Source organism: Idiotropiscis lumnitzeri, chromosome 8 (assembly GCF_059441095.1).
Source record: "Idiotropiscis lumnitzeri isolate Australia: NSW breed Sydney's pygmy pipehorse chromosome 8, RoL_Ilum_1.0, whole genome shotgun sequence".
NCBI lineage: Eukaryota > Metazoa > Chordata > Actinopteri > Syngnathiformes > Syngnathidae > Idiotropiscis > Idiotropiscis lumnitzeri.
In genome coordinates this window covers 11312203-11325472 of record NC_142398.1, presented here as the reverse complement: position 1 = coordinate 11325472, position 13270 = coordinate 11312203, and the positions used below count along the sequence as shown (strand labels likewise).

The window sequence follows — 13270 nt, the reverse complement described above, 5'->3', positions numbered from 1 at the left end:
CGTATACTCACTGTCCTCATGTGTTTGGAGCATGGTAGGGGGGCTGCGTGGGCCGTCTCCAGGTGTTGTGAAGCATAGGATAGAACCGAAGTACCAGGTGAATTTCTTCAGTCCGCTGACGAGGGCCGTGTGGCGCGAGCTGGGGTAGTCCGGGGTGATGGTTACCACGGTGACGTCCTCCGGAGCTTGTTCCGGCCAGACCAGCAGCTAAGGCATGGAGAGAAATTGTGAAGACTTTAAAGTTCACGAAACTACCATCAGCTTCTAAACTTTGACAGGAAAACCAAGCGGAGGTCGTCCCTCCATTCATTTTTATTTCTCCTTTTTCTCATCAGGGCACAGAGACAATAAAGCATTCAAGCTCACATTCACGCCAAAGGATGATTTAAATTCTCGAGTGACGCTGAAGAACACATAGCACATATAAAGATAGACTGACTGTTTTTGTCCTGACCAAGGATGTCAAACGAACGACGAACGATTTTGTTTTATAAGATTTTCCTTTGATCGGAGGCGTAAGAGTGGATTATTCCCGATAACTGGTCTATTTTAAATATTAAAGGTGTTGAATATTTACAACCCCAAAAAATCTTTATATGTGTGACAAAAGCCTGTGTGTGGCTCTCGAGCCATTTGACTCTGTGCACTTTGATGAGAACAGATCGTAGCTGATCAAAAAAGTGCCCTGACCGGCAAACAAGGAAATGGCGATAAATAATTGATTGATTGAAGTGATTGATGATCGGACAAAATCTTAATGTGTGCGGTGCTCTGTGTGGAGAGTAACGGCGCAGATAACACACAATTTGAGTGGAGTCTGTCACAAGAATAACATTATGCTTTACAATTTGAAAAATCCTTCAGCGTGTACCTGGCGTAGCCTAACCAGCTGCAGCACCTTCACTGTCCCAAACTGACCTCCGCTCGTCATCTTTTTTATAATGGCAACAGGAGCGTTTTATGGATGCAATATTTCTTATGAGGCAAAAAAAAATAACAAATTGGATATGGAGCAGCTTTCGTCTGAGTTTTGGGACACCATTCTAAAAAAAAGAGAATTCAGCTAAAACATGACAAGGGGATCTCAGCCTTTCCCACGTCGGCGTGCCGTCTTGCTCACCCAAAGAAATTTCCGACCTGGGGGCCGAGCGGGCGCGTGCGCGAGCGGCAGTTTCGCGGGATAACACCCATTTGCCGCACCATCTGTCGAATGGCATCTACCTGCCCGCCCACTGACAATGAATTAGCGGGTGGGTCGATCCCTCCCCGTGTGAAAATAGCATTCTAATGGAAATCTAAATGATGCATTAACGCTATATTGCTGCCGGGTGCACATTTACATTTGCCATTGTACAACCCGCGGCAGAGCAAATCAAAGCGGTGACTAATCGCTTCTGAGGTGAGACGCATTGTGTTCACAGCGTGTTGCGATATCTTAATTACACATTTCAGGTGTGAACGATCAACGATTACACGAACAAACTGTTGATAAGGCATAAGTAGCACGTGCTCGAAATAATGAGCAGGGGTTCCTCGCACATCCCCTCCAGGTTACACTGTCCTCTATTAGATTCCATCGAATTGCAGCACGGATTGCTTTAAGCAGACTCTTTGAAAGACACATCATTAGCTACAGTTTCTACGTCGACAACTTGAATCTGAACACGTCAATTTGTTCCATCATAATATTTAGGATGATGCCGCTTGATAGTGACAACTGATACAGGACACTGGAGGGACTGGCAAATAAAGTAAAGCGGCCATATCTGCTAATAACCCATTTTTTTGAAGTTCTGGGTCAAACTCTCAACTCAGTGGTGTAAAGAACTCAGCATATGCTATTTCACCCGGTTTGGGTTACTTTTGACCCAGAAGTTTTCAAAGTGTGGATTTGTTCCAAAAAAGGGACACCATAAATAAATATGTCTTACTCAATGTTGTGTTTTATATAAAAATGGGTTGCTCAGACGGTGATACGTATTTTCCAAAGCAAGTCTTGCCATGGTAGAATGAAGCCAATTAGCCCGTGAAAATAAATAAATTAGATGCATCACTGTTGAAGTCGCGGGGTTCAAAGCATATGAAATAAGTAGCAACTTATATTCCAGAAAATATGATAAAACCTTATCAGAGAGAATGTAAAGAATTGGTTTTAGAACGTTTCGTTAATGTCAGACACATTGAGGTATTTGTTGATGTGTGCCTTTAAGGGGCGCAGCTTTGTGCGTCCAGTCAGTTGTTTACATTTTCAAGAGCCCATTAATCAACAAATCCGAATCCTTGACATGAAAGCTACAACACACTTTGAATAGAAATGTGTTACATCCTGTTTACCGAAAAAAGAAATCTCGAGAAACACTTTCCTACAGACTACAGTCAGCAGTGAAAATTGCTAAAACGCTCCGATCAACAACTTAAATGTGCCACTGACCTCCATTTTGGGAGCGTGCCAGTGACACCCGGACACTTTCTAGTGGCCATTTTTCTCCACGCCTCAGGGTGCCGCACTGCAGCCAGGCCTGCCGTGGCAAGATAAGGGTTTCTATTGTCGTTTATTATCGCCGTAGTACAGTTTGGGCCCCGTAAAAGAGTGCTGATTTGGCACCCCGAGCATCTGATGGAAGTCCCTCCGCCCCACTGTTTTTTTTTTGTTGTTTTTTTTTTAAAAGGGTGCCAAAAGGGATCGGTCACACGATTGCTATAGTTACATGCTGATCTGGACTGGAAACACGAGGCGACTTCAGTTCAGTGTTAGTCACAAGCAGGTACATGATTGTACATGAATCACAACATTGCCATTTTTAAGAGGCCAAGTTCACTTTTGAAAGGTCAAAAAGCCACACGCCTCCCATTTTAGACTGTATCCCTGACCAAAGAAAAAAAGCACATCACAGTTGCTTTGACTCCAGCACGGATGGGCTTGCTTCTATAAAGCCCACAATGTGTCTAATGGAGAGGAATTGCCAACACAATTAAGATATGTATGTTTTTTTTTTCTTTTTAAATCATGTGCACTTTTGGAGTACATGCTGTTTCCCTTTTGTGTCTGCTCTGTTGTTCCTCGTGTCTGATTTTAAAATTCACTTTAAGTTTGAAATGTGGGCTGCACTTATATTTGTCCTGTACATTTTCCGCTCAATAGCAAGACTGTGTGAATGGAGAAATAAGGAATCCACTAGATTTTCTGTTCCATCCATCCAATCATTTTCTGTCCCACTTATCTTCATTAGAGTGTTGACCAGGTTTAAGTTACTCATTATTTGGGGGTTATAATCTACATATGCTAATGCTAACGGCTTGCTAACGTTCACTGTATGTATGTGTGTATGATTCGTAAACCTTCCGTTTATCTTCGATGTAAAGACTTTTTCTTCTAATCGTGGGTGTAGGTTCGGCCATTGCGCGTGGACACTCCTGTTAAATCGTCCATCTAGTGAGAACCTCACATCCTGAAGGTTCGGTAAATATAGTCCCATCAATCAGAGTCAACTTCCTAAAATAACATTTATGGACGTGGACAGTGAGTTTACATACATATTCACTCAAATTCCCGTTTTTCACATCCATTCTTACATATTGTTGGAATATGCTAACCGGTGTTTTCAAACAAGCGCGCTAGTTGTTTTTGGCTTTTGGTTTTTGGTATGACAGATGGCAAACACAGCTTTACTAAGACTGGGGGCCTTGCCGGGTGAGTTTCACCTCAATTTTTGAATGGATTATGGATGAAAAGTTGGCATCATTTCTGAGGGGCTGCACGGCAACGGCACTGACTCTGACAATGACGAGAGGGAACCTGGCATGTTAAATACTTCAATACTTCAATAAAGTACAACTGAACTCAGTTTTGCTCCCACTGCCTTTTTAAAAACATGCTAGCGTATGTTTTATACAATACAATAAAATACAACTTTATTTATATAGCGCATTTCACAACAGCTGGAGCTGTAACAAAGAGCTTTCCATATGGTGTAGAATAAATTAGCGGTAAATTAGAACACAAATTAAAAGACAAGCAATAGATACCAGTAGAACAGCAGAACAGCGACAGTCTCATGTTCGGTACGTCCAGCAGCATGTGGACCGCACACCTGAGGCAGCGGCCAGGTGCGTAGGGGTGGAGGAGCTCGGAGAGTGTGCATGCACGCTACCGTATGTTTTAAGCTAACGTCTGTTATACTATGCCAGCACCTAATAATACGGTGCCCCGTATCTTTGCGTTAAATACAGAAATAACATCCGTAACTGAGACTAACGTAACAATTCCTTGAGTAATTGACAAAATATTTGACAGATTAAGCGCCTATTCAGTGGTTAGCTGCAGCCCTATAAGCACGTTTTAATTAGTTTTTAGAGTCGGTTAGTTTTCATTTTTTTAAAAATGCGTTATTTTAATTACATTTTTCTCAGTTTTATCATTATTATTATTATTATTTTAAATACATGGCCTATTTGAGGAGTGCTGCAGCCTTGCAAGCAAGTTTAAATGAATTTTTAGAATCGGTTAGTTTTTACGATTTAGTTGTTGTTTTTAGTTACATTTTTATTATTTTTTTATTATTATCATAATAATAATTATTATTATTATTATTATTTTAACTTTATTTGAGGAGTGAAAAAAATATATATTGGCGGCGGGAAATAAAATCTTAAAAAAAGCTTTCCCCTACATTTTTCGCTCGCGGTACACTCCCTTGAAAACAAAGAACATTTTTATTTTAATTATAGTTGGTTCTGTAAAATTTCAATATAGTTTCCGTCAGTTATTTTATTTTCATAATTTTTTCAAAGCACTCTTGTGTTTGTTCATATTCGTTAACGATAAAGTTGGTCGCAACTGAGCTGAACTCCACACAGCAAGGCTGGAGCTTGGATTCAAACCCTCAACCTCAGAATTGTGAGGCAGCTGCATACTCTTCTCTATTTATTCAACCGTTATAAGTTCATGAAAACAATATTTTAAACAGTGTTGTCATATGACAGAAGTGACTAGTTGCATCAAATGGCGATTTACTTCACAAGAGCAAATATTGTTTTGCTGTCCAAATGATGGATATAGTTTCAAAATTATTCTGCAACCTCAACAGATAGACGAGTAAAACAGCACAACAAATCGAGAAGCTAGACGAAGACAAGTGAACATAAAACTCGGTGCTTTACCTATTTATTGAGTACAATTGCTCATCCTTGGAGGACGATGCGCACTTAGGCCCACAGACACACACACACACAAACACACACCCCTACACACACACTCAGATAAGTGTGTGGTCTCCATCGATTATAATATTGTGGGAAACTGAATTTATTTCAGAAGTTCAATTTAAAAAGTGAAAATCATTTGTTGTATTGTATCTTGATTCAATTCACAGTTTATTTTATTATTTTATTAATATATAATTTGGATTATAGTTGAAAGAAAACAAAAGCCACAATTCACAATTGGGCAAATGTTGCTTTTTTTAAGCCTTTTTGGATTAATTGCTCACTATATGCCAAACTGCCAGATATTGTCAAAAAAAAAAAAAAGGGTCTGACGAGGTCTCGTATCTTGAAAAATTAATTCACTGGGTCGCTCGTATCTCAAAGCACCATTACATAATACTTTTAGTAACACTCTCTCAACCCAAATGATCCCTGCATATTAATAGTATGCAAATTATTCTTCATTCAAATTATTCTTCGTAGCTTATTTGAATGAATGTGCAAGTTAGTTTTTAAAATATTGAATAACCTTTATAAAATGATAAATATATTACAAGATTATGCGCTGTATAATTACATGCATGCCAAAAGGGGGCTGGTGGGTTATACTGGTGACCTCGGTATTATTAAAATATTGCTATCGTCTCGCCTTTTAATAAAATGTCTAATTTTGGCATCAGGATGGAGTAGGACAATGACATCATCTGAAAGTTTTTAAAAAAGTTAAATTTCAACCATGTTTTTTTTTTTTTTTTTTTACCTTGTCAGTGCTTTGATCGCGTTGTGGTGCGTTTACCTTATATCCCTGGTTGATGCCGTTGATGAACTGTTGAGGCGGCGGGTTCCACGTGAAGCGGATAGTGGTGGAGTTGATAGAGACTACTTCAACTTCCTGCGGAGGAGCTGTGGGAACTGCACCCACGCACAAACGCAAACACACACAATATTTAGCTGCGATGGTTTGCCAAGAGAACAGTATGCAATACAACACACACAATGCAAAACACACCGCACAAATGTATGCCGGCGACGGAGAATATGAAATCATTTTTTGATGACAAATAGATTCCGAATGCAGATATATGATAACGTTTCCATTTAATGTCGCCATTACTGCCCGACTTACAAATAGTGAACGCCGGCCTCATTGCAAAATGGCACGACTTCTCATTAAAAATCCTATTTGAAATTTGCATTCATGTATTTTGCATAGCATTGTCCTGCAAATGATGAAGTGAATGAGGAATAATGTAAAATACAGCATGGCTGATGAAAGGAGACATCAGCGTAGATGAAGTCCACTCAGTGACCTCAGGGAAGTGGACTTGACTGAGTGCAGTCATTCTCAACTGGTGGCTGTGGACCCAAAAGTGCAAGCACAACTTGTAAAAAAATAAAAATGAAAAATTGCACATAATAGTACTCTGATGTTTCTTCCTGGCCAATACAGAGGCATACCGAGTTCCCAGATACATATTAGGTATGCAATAGTAAATGTTTATAACTTGTGCTTTAGTCGCTAGTTATAAAGCTCAAACTTTAGCTAGCAAGTGTGATAGCCTTTTGTGATAAGCTTTTGGCGGTGGGGTCAAATTAAATTGAAACAGAAAAAAGTCTAATATGACATGCTGTACATGTATTAAATGAGTTCATTTTTAGAGAAAAAAAACAAGGCTTTATTGTTCTTAACGTTCATGAAGTGGGTTACAACTTTGGATCAACAAGAATATGCGGTTGCCAGGGTGACCACAGTTGAGAACCACAAGTTTAAGGGAACCTTTCTGTACAATCCTTACGGTTTTAGTAAACCTTATTATCTTAGGGCTCCCGGCTTTGGACCTTGAGCCCCTCCCCTTTTTGTATGTGGGTGTGTCTTCTTTCAGGGCTGACGAGACAGCGGTGCTGGGACCAGGTGCCATCAATTTCCATCAACAGTACTTAAGCTCCACCTCGTCACCAGATCAACACTCTCAATTCCGAGTTGGGTGAACTCTGCTCGTGGCTTGCCAGCCGTGTACCCTGCAACAATTGGACTCCTTTCCTTGACCTGGGACTGCTCTCACTGGACTGCCAACACTAATGCCAATCACCTTTTTTACTAATCCCTCTGACTCTTTGCTCTTGGGTCCTCCACACATCCAGCATCCTGCCATATTATGTGATTAGGGCACTCAAATCATGCACCGGGCGCTTTTTAAACCCTGTTGTGTTTATTGTTCTTCTGGTGAATTAATTTATTTTAGGGGACCAAAATGGCATCAAAATGGCTGAAAAATGTGCATCAATGTGAAGATGTTTTTCAGAGGTCTCTGAAAAGTTGGAAAAAAATCAGCCCCTAACATCGGCTTGTTGATCAACGTACAATTGGGCGGATGCATGAAAAAGCCTTTGGAGAAAATGAACACGATGACCTCCATTTTGGTTCGAAGTAGCCATTTTGGGCAAGTTTCAGATCTCGCACTTTGACAAACTCCAAACCCAAATTCAAATGAAGAACTCAAGATGGGCAATGGTAAATTACAAGGCTTCTTTGTCCACTCTATTTAATGTAGCATCAATATTTGATCATCATTTCAAGAATTATAAAAGTTGCAAAACACCAGTTTCAACGATATATGGTTGACATGACATCATAGTAAGACGCAGGGAAAAAAAAAATCTCATGGCCGAAACCAAGCATTTTGGGCGAACTCCAACTCAGGAATTCCAATCGGACGCAGGTATTCCAGACAGATTGCCGACAACGAACCGTGACGCTTTTTTCGCTTAATCCATCAACGTGGGTGGAGCTCGAGATCAAAGTTTGCTGATCAAGTCAACGATTTGCTGTGAAGAAGCTGATGCGAGGGTCAATTCATCACTGCTGGGAGCTTTTAATTACACTGTGATTAATGTCCTTGGATGGTGATTACAACTATGACGAGAGCACTGTAGTTAGTAATGGAGTCTTTCCAATAAGTCTCTGATATTACCACCTGAGCACTTAATTAGGAAAACAAGCGTACAAGTTGTATAGAAAATAATAATGGTGAATTTTGATCGCACGCTTACAATATGTCTGTTATTGTGTCTGAATTGAGCAATGCACCGCAGACAATCAAAAATGACTTGTTTGTTGTACCTTATTATTATGAAGATATACAAACCGTCACCTTCTTTCCATGAAGATGCAACGGAAAAACTAAAATGCTAATCATTTGCAAAGTGCATGGAAACTTTTACGATCAAAACAGAAAAGTGTGTTGAGCAGACAGTGATTAAGTGGAGGCGCCGAGGGACGTACCATTTAAATGCCAGCTCATTTTTTAAGACTTATTAACAGTTTAATATGAACGCACGGAGGCTAGAAGGGGATATTAATATGGCTAACATGTTCTGAAGAGAACGACTTCGTCTTACACGGAGCCTACCAGAGTGGTCAGACGGAGGACGGTCCAGCGGCAGGAGACGTGTGACACGAGTGTGTGGAAAACTTTACGGCGATTACGCAGTAAGAGGTTTATGCTGATGCACGGGGAAGCTGGAGTATGATAATGCACGGCTGCGTGATGGGAAGGCCCTTTTTATATCATATAAGGGAGCCCACAGAAGAGCGCGGAAAAAAGCGTTGGTGAAAAATGGGAAAAGTGGCGAGGCGGCTAAGGAAGAGATGGGAGGGAGAGAGAGCGAGAAAGACGGAGATTAATTGATGCTAAAGATGCTCTCTTCCGCCCTGCCATGCTGAGTGCACTCGTGGGGCTTGGCTTCTTAACCCTGGCAGCTCACAGCTCCAGATAAAAGACTAAACTCTGTCCTCTGGGGAAATCTCACTATGCACGTATGCCAGAGTGCCGGGGAGCAGCAGCAGGAGAGAAACGCTATTAGAACATAAGTCAACTTCACAAAAGATGGAACTCATCTACGGCCTCCACGCCCTCCAAATCACATTAATGACCTACACTTTTCAGTCTATAAAGCTGTCCGCAGCACTCGATGACGAGCAGGTTTACGCGCCGGTTTTAATTACAAAAATACTTGAAATGATAAACAACCAATTGAAAAAAAACTTCACACGCTAAGTGGCTGCATCTTTTACAACCTGGATCCAAAGAGCATCCTGAATGGAAATTAAAACCAGCAAGCCGGGTTTACGGTTACATCAGAGCCAAGACCCCACAAAGGCCATCTGAACTCCTATAAAGACCAATTCATTGATGTATGGTCGTTGACTCATGGTAAATATGTGTTAGCCATCCATCCATTTTATGCAGTGCTTGTCCTCATTAGGCTCTCGGGCGAGAGGGAGTCTATGCCAGCAGCAGGTTACCAACGGCAGGGCACAGGGCAAATGAGCATTTACGCTGTCACTCATATTAACATCTACACACTAATATGAATAATTTGGGGTGGAACGCCACTTTTTTGATCCATATCAGGCTTCTTAACGATTTGACACTGCTTTTTTGGAACGATACAATTTGATTTGATAAATTGATTTCCATACGGTATTGCACTGCTGATGTTGCTGTTAATTTAGATTTGCTGCTGTTTGTGATGCCAAGGTGATGGCCGAGATGCGTCGACAAATGCTCATGTTTCTTCTACATGTCACTCATTTGCAAAGGTTACAACACGGAAACTGTCTGGTCAAGATGAATGAACGCTTTGCCGCGTCTTAATAAATGTCCTCCTTCCTCTACGCCATAATCTGTTGATCTGTTATAATTTCGGTTGCACGCTTGAGGAACATTACGTGTATGGGTGAAAAACAAATGGAAGTTGATTAAAACTAACATTTAAACCGGAATAAAGATAAAAGGACATCGGGACCTTTGAGGATAAAATTATTTTGTACATTATATCGATTTCATCGATCAATAACTTGATCGATGTGCAACAGTCCAGTGCCTATCGATGTCGCTAGACCGCAGGGCAGACAAATCGATATATCAATTGAATGGATATATCGTTACACCCCTATTCTATTAAGGTTGTTTTCCCACTCGCTGGCTAGCTGTTGATTTTGAGCAAAATGCGTTATTTGGGGAATTAAAACTAACAAAAAAACAACAAGAGCCCCTGAACATATTGAATGTGTTTCTTGTGTGTGTTCTAACCTCCTTGCAGTGTGTATTCGGTAACATGACTGCTGTAGATACCCAGGCCGGCGCCAGTGTAGGCGGCCACTTGGATCTGGTACTGTGTCCAGATGATCAGCTCCTTCAGCAAACAGTAGTTGGTCTCCGGACTGCTGATGTTCTTCTCCTGGTAGTCGCCCGGAAGCCCCGCTAGACGGTACCTTTGTATATACAAATACAGACGCATACATGCGTTGGTGAGACACATCATAAAACCATTATTTCAGGTGTCAGACTTTATGGAGGAGGTGAATTGAAACATCGGTCCACCGACGACATAGGTGTTTGTGAGTACGGTGATTAAGATTACAACAGATCAGACACTGAGGAATGTGTTCCGCATTTGACACAAGAAAATAATTTTATATTGTAATTTTTTATCTTTTTAAAAAGACATTTTAAAAAAGTTTAAATTCACAATAACTTTAAAGAAAACCCCCTAAATTGTTTCACTGATTAAAATGTATTGACTTATTTTAATTTTAGAGTAATATTATTTTCCTTTTCAGATTAACAACGTGCAGTATTCTTTTAATTCTAAGACATTTAAGATTTATAGACATTTAAAATTTTAATTTTATATAAAACATCGTTAAGTAACTCCCGCAAAAGTCATGCTTTTAAAGGATTAACAATATATATTTTAATCCTTTTTATATATTATTTTTATTAAAAAAACATTTTAAATCACTCCCCTGCCACCAAATGCCATTTTTTTAATTGGTTGATTTTAATTGTTTTCCTTGTATAAGAATCATTTTTTTTAAGTAACCCCACAATTTCTATTAGTTTCTATTTCTCTTAAGTAAAGCCTTCGTAATGGTTTAAAATGCTGCAGATATGTAATCCACATTGTACAACAAAACCTTTTTAAATTACCACCCCACAAAATGTCAGTTTATTACAAATTGGTCTGCATTTTTTTTCACAGAATTCTCCCCCAAAATTCCTCAATGAAAACTGCCAGCATTCGGTTGCTGGAGCGAATAGAATCACTAATCTATATGTCAGCATCTTCATCCAGCGTCAAAAGTGTAACAAAAGCGTTTGAACGGCTGACTCAGCGCTCTGGCGGACGTGCCGCCATGTGTCATCCCGAGCAACACGCTGGCGCATTTGAACAGATGCATCCAGTGGGGGCACCACTGGAGGTTGACAGGATGTTTTCCTGCAGGCGGGGAGATAAACAGAGTGACGGTCGAAATGCAGGGTGGAGCAGGGGTGAGCAGAGTAGAGCATAGACGAGAAAGAAAAAGAGGAGGAGGGGAGTGAGGAGATGACAAGCTGGCAAAATAAAACGAAAGGATAATCGAGGTGAGGGCAGGAGGAGGAGACGTGAGGCCACCCCCCATGTCCTGTGAAGCCGAAATGAGCCGGCAGAGTTTGTGATTTCAATGGAGTGGGAGCAGATTACACAGTGAATAAGGATTAAAAACATGAGCTGCAATTATATGCAAATGACCAGGAGGCAGCGGAGGGCTGTTTGATTGCAAACAGTGTGACACATTTGTAACAGGACAGAGAACCAGGAAAAACTGCTTGTGTTCTTTGGACAGGATGTCTTGTGTACATGAATTTTATTTATTTTTTTTACAATGTAAAGCGCCATTATGTTATTGTAATACATTTCACAAATCAACACGTTTTCCATTGTTACCGTATGTCAGTGCTTCTCAATTATTTTCTGTTACGCCCCCCTCGCAAGAAGAAAACAATTTGCGCCCCCCACCACGACCCACTCCCCGTTGCAACTATGAGTAAGTGCATTTTCGTTGCAAAACAAACCTACATCGTAGCGTTACTACTCGCAGCGCACAATGGGCAATGAGAGCGCCGCTGCCAACTACTGGAGTGGATGTGCAATTACTCTTTATTGTAGTACGGCGGAAAAAATGCATGTTCCGCAGGTTCACGCGCGCCCCCCTCAGCATCGCACTGCGCCCCACTGTTTGAGAAGCACTGCCGTATGTTAATATGCTCAAAGGTGAATAACTCTTTGAGATAAGTTGTTCAAACAAAGGGTAACATTTGAATACGTGACTTAATGTGGTTAATTTAAAAGTAGAAGTCGGGGGACATATTAATGCGTCGCATGTACACAGTCGTCCCTGGTATATATAAAATATTTTAGGGTCAATAGAGATGTAAATCAATACTTTGATAAACACACTCTCACCCTACAACATTATTGAGTAACCTTAATCTGAACAAAGGTGGCGAAAGAACACGGAACACACAAGTTCAGGTGACAACTACATCAAACAGAAAGGTGAGTAAATTAATTATGTCTTTTTACTGGGTATTTATATATAATATATTTCCAGGGTGGCAGTGTAACAAAGTGGGACTACAGGTAATGTTGGCAACTTTGGCCTTCGCGCTATTGTCAGAGTTTGAAAAAAAAAAAAAAAAAAAAGCCTTTTAGTGCATCAGAGCTGCTGTTAGCCAGGTACATCTGCATATAAGCTGCAGCAACGCCCCCCAAAATACAAAATAAAATGAATAAATAAATAAATAAATACAAGCCGCACCAGGCTATAAGCCGCAGTTTTCTGTTGAAAAAAAAAAGAGTTGTTTTCTGCATTTACAGAACGATTTTGAACTGGGAATACACGTAAAGGTACATAAACAGATTGTTGAAACAGTGCCTTTTAATATGGCCACTACTTTGCTAATTAAAACAGAGCAGAATCAAGAAGCAGAAATAAACATTCAAAAAAATGAATACAAAAAAAAAAAAAAATCGAGATTTATCTAGCGTATCTTCTGAACTATAGAGTGCCCCTGCCGGTGAAAGAAAAATCCACAGAAAAGTCGCACCGCTGTATTAGCCGCAGGGTTCAAAATCTAGGAAAAAAGTAACGGATTATAGTCCGGAAAATACGGTATATGCATACGGGGTTTATTATACAGATGTGAGTACATGTTATAGTTCCGTAACTGAACAG

General features: G+C 40.3%; 1 protein-coding gene across 2 annotated transcripts in view; it reads right to left on the bottom strand.

Moving 5' to 3' along the window:
• The window catches only part of sdk1b (sidekick cell adhesion molecule 1b), a 285070-nt gene that overhangs the window by 66560 nt on the left and 205240 nt on the right, over nucleotides 1-13270 (bottom strand). For both annotated transcript variants that reach the window (XM_088302023.1, XM_088302024.1), the window contains 3 exons: nucleotides 10302-10483; nucleotides 6002-6117; nucleotides 12-207 (listed from right to left, as the gene is read on the bottom strand). In XM_088302023.1, the coding sequence (XP_088158149.1) occupies nucleotides 12-207; nucleotides 6002-6117; nucleotides 10302-10483 (494 nt within the window). The remainder of the gene's footprint in view (nucleotides 1-11; nucleotides 208-6001; nucleotides 6118-10301; nucleotides 10484-13270) is intronic.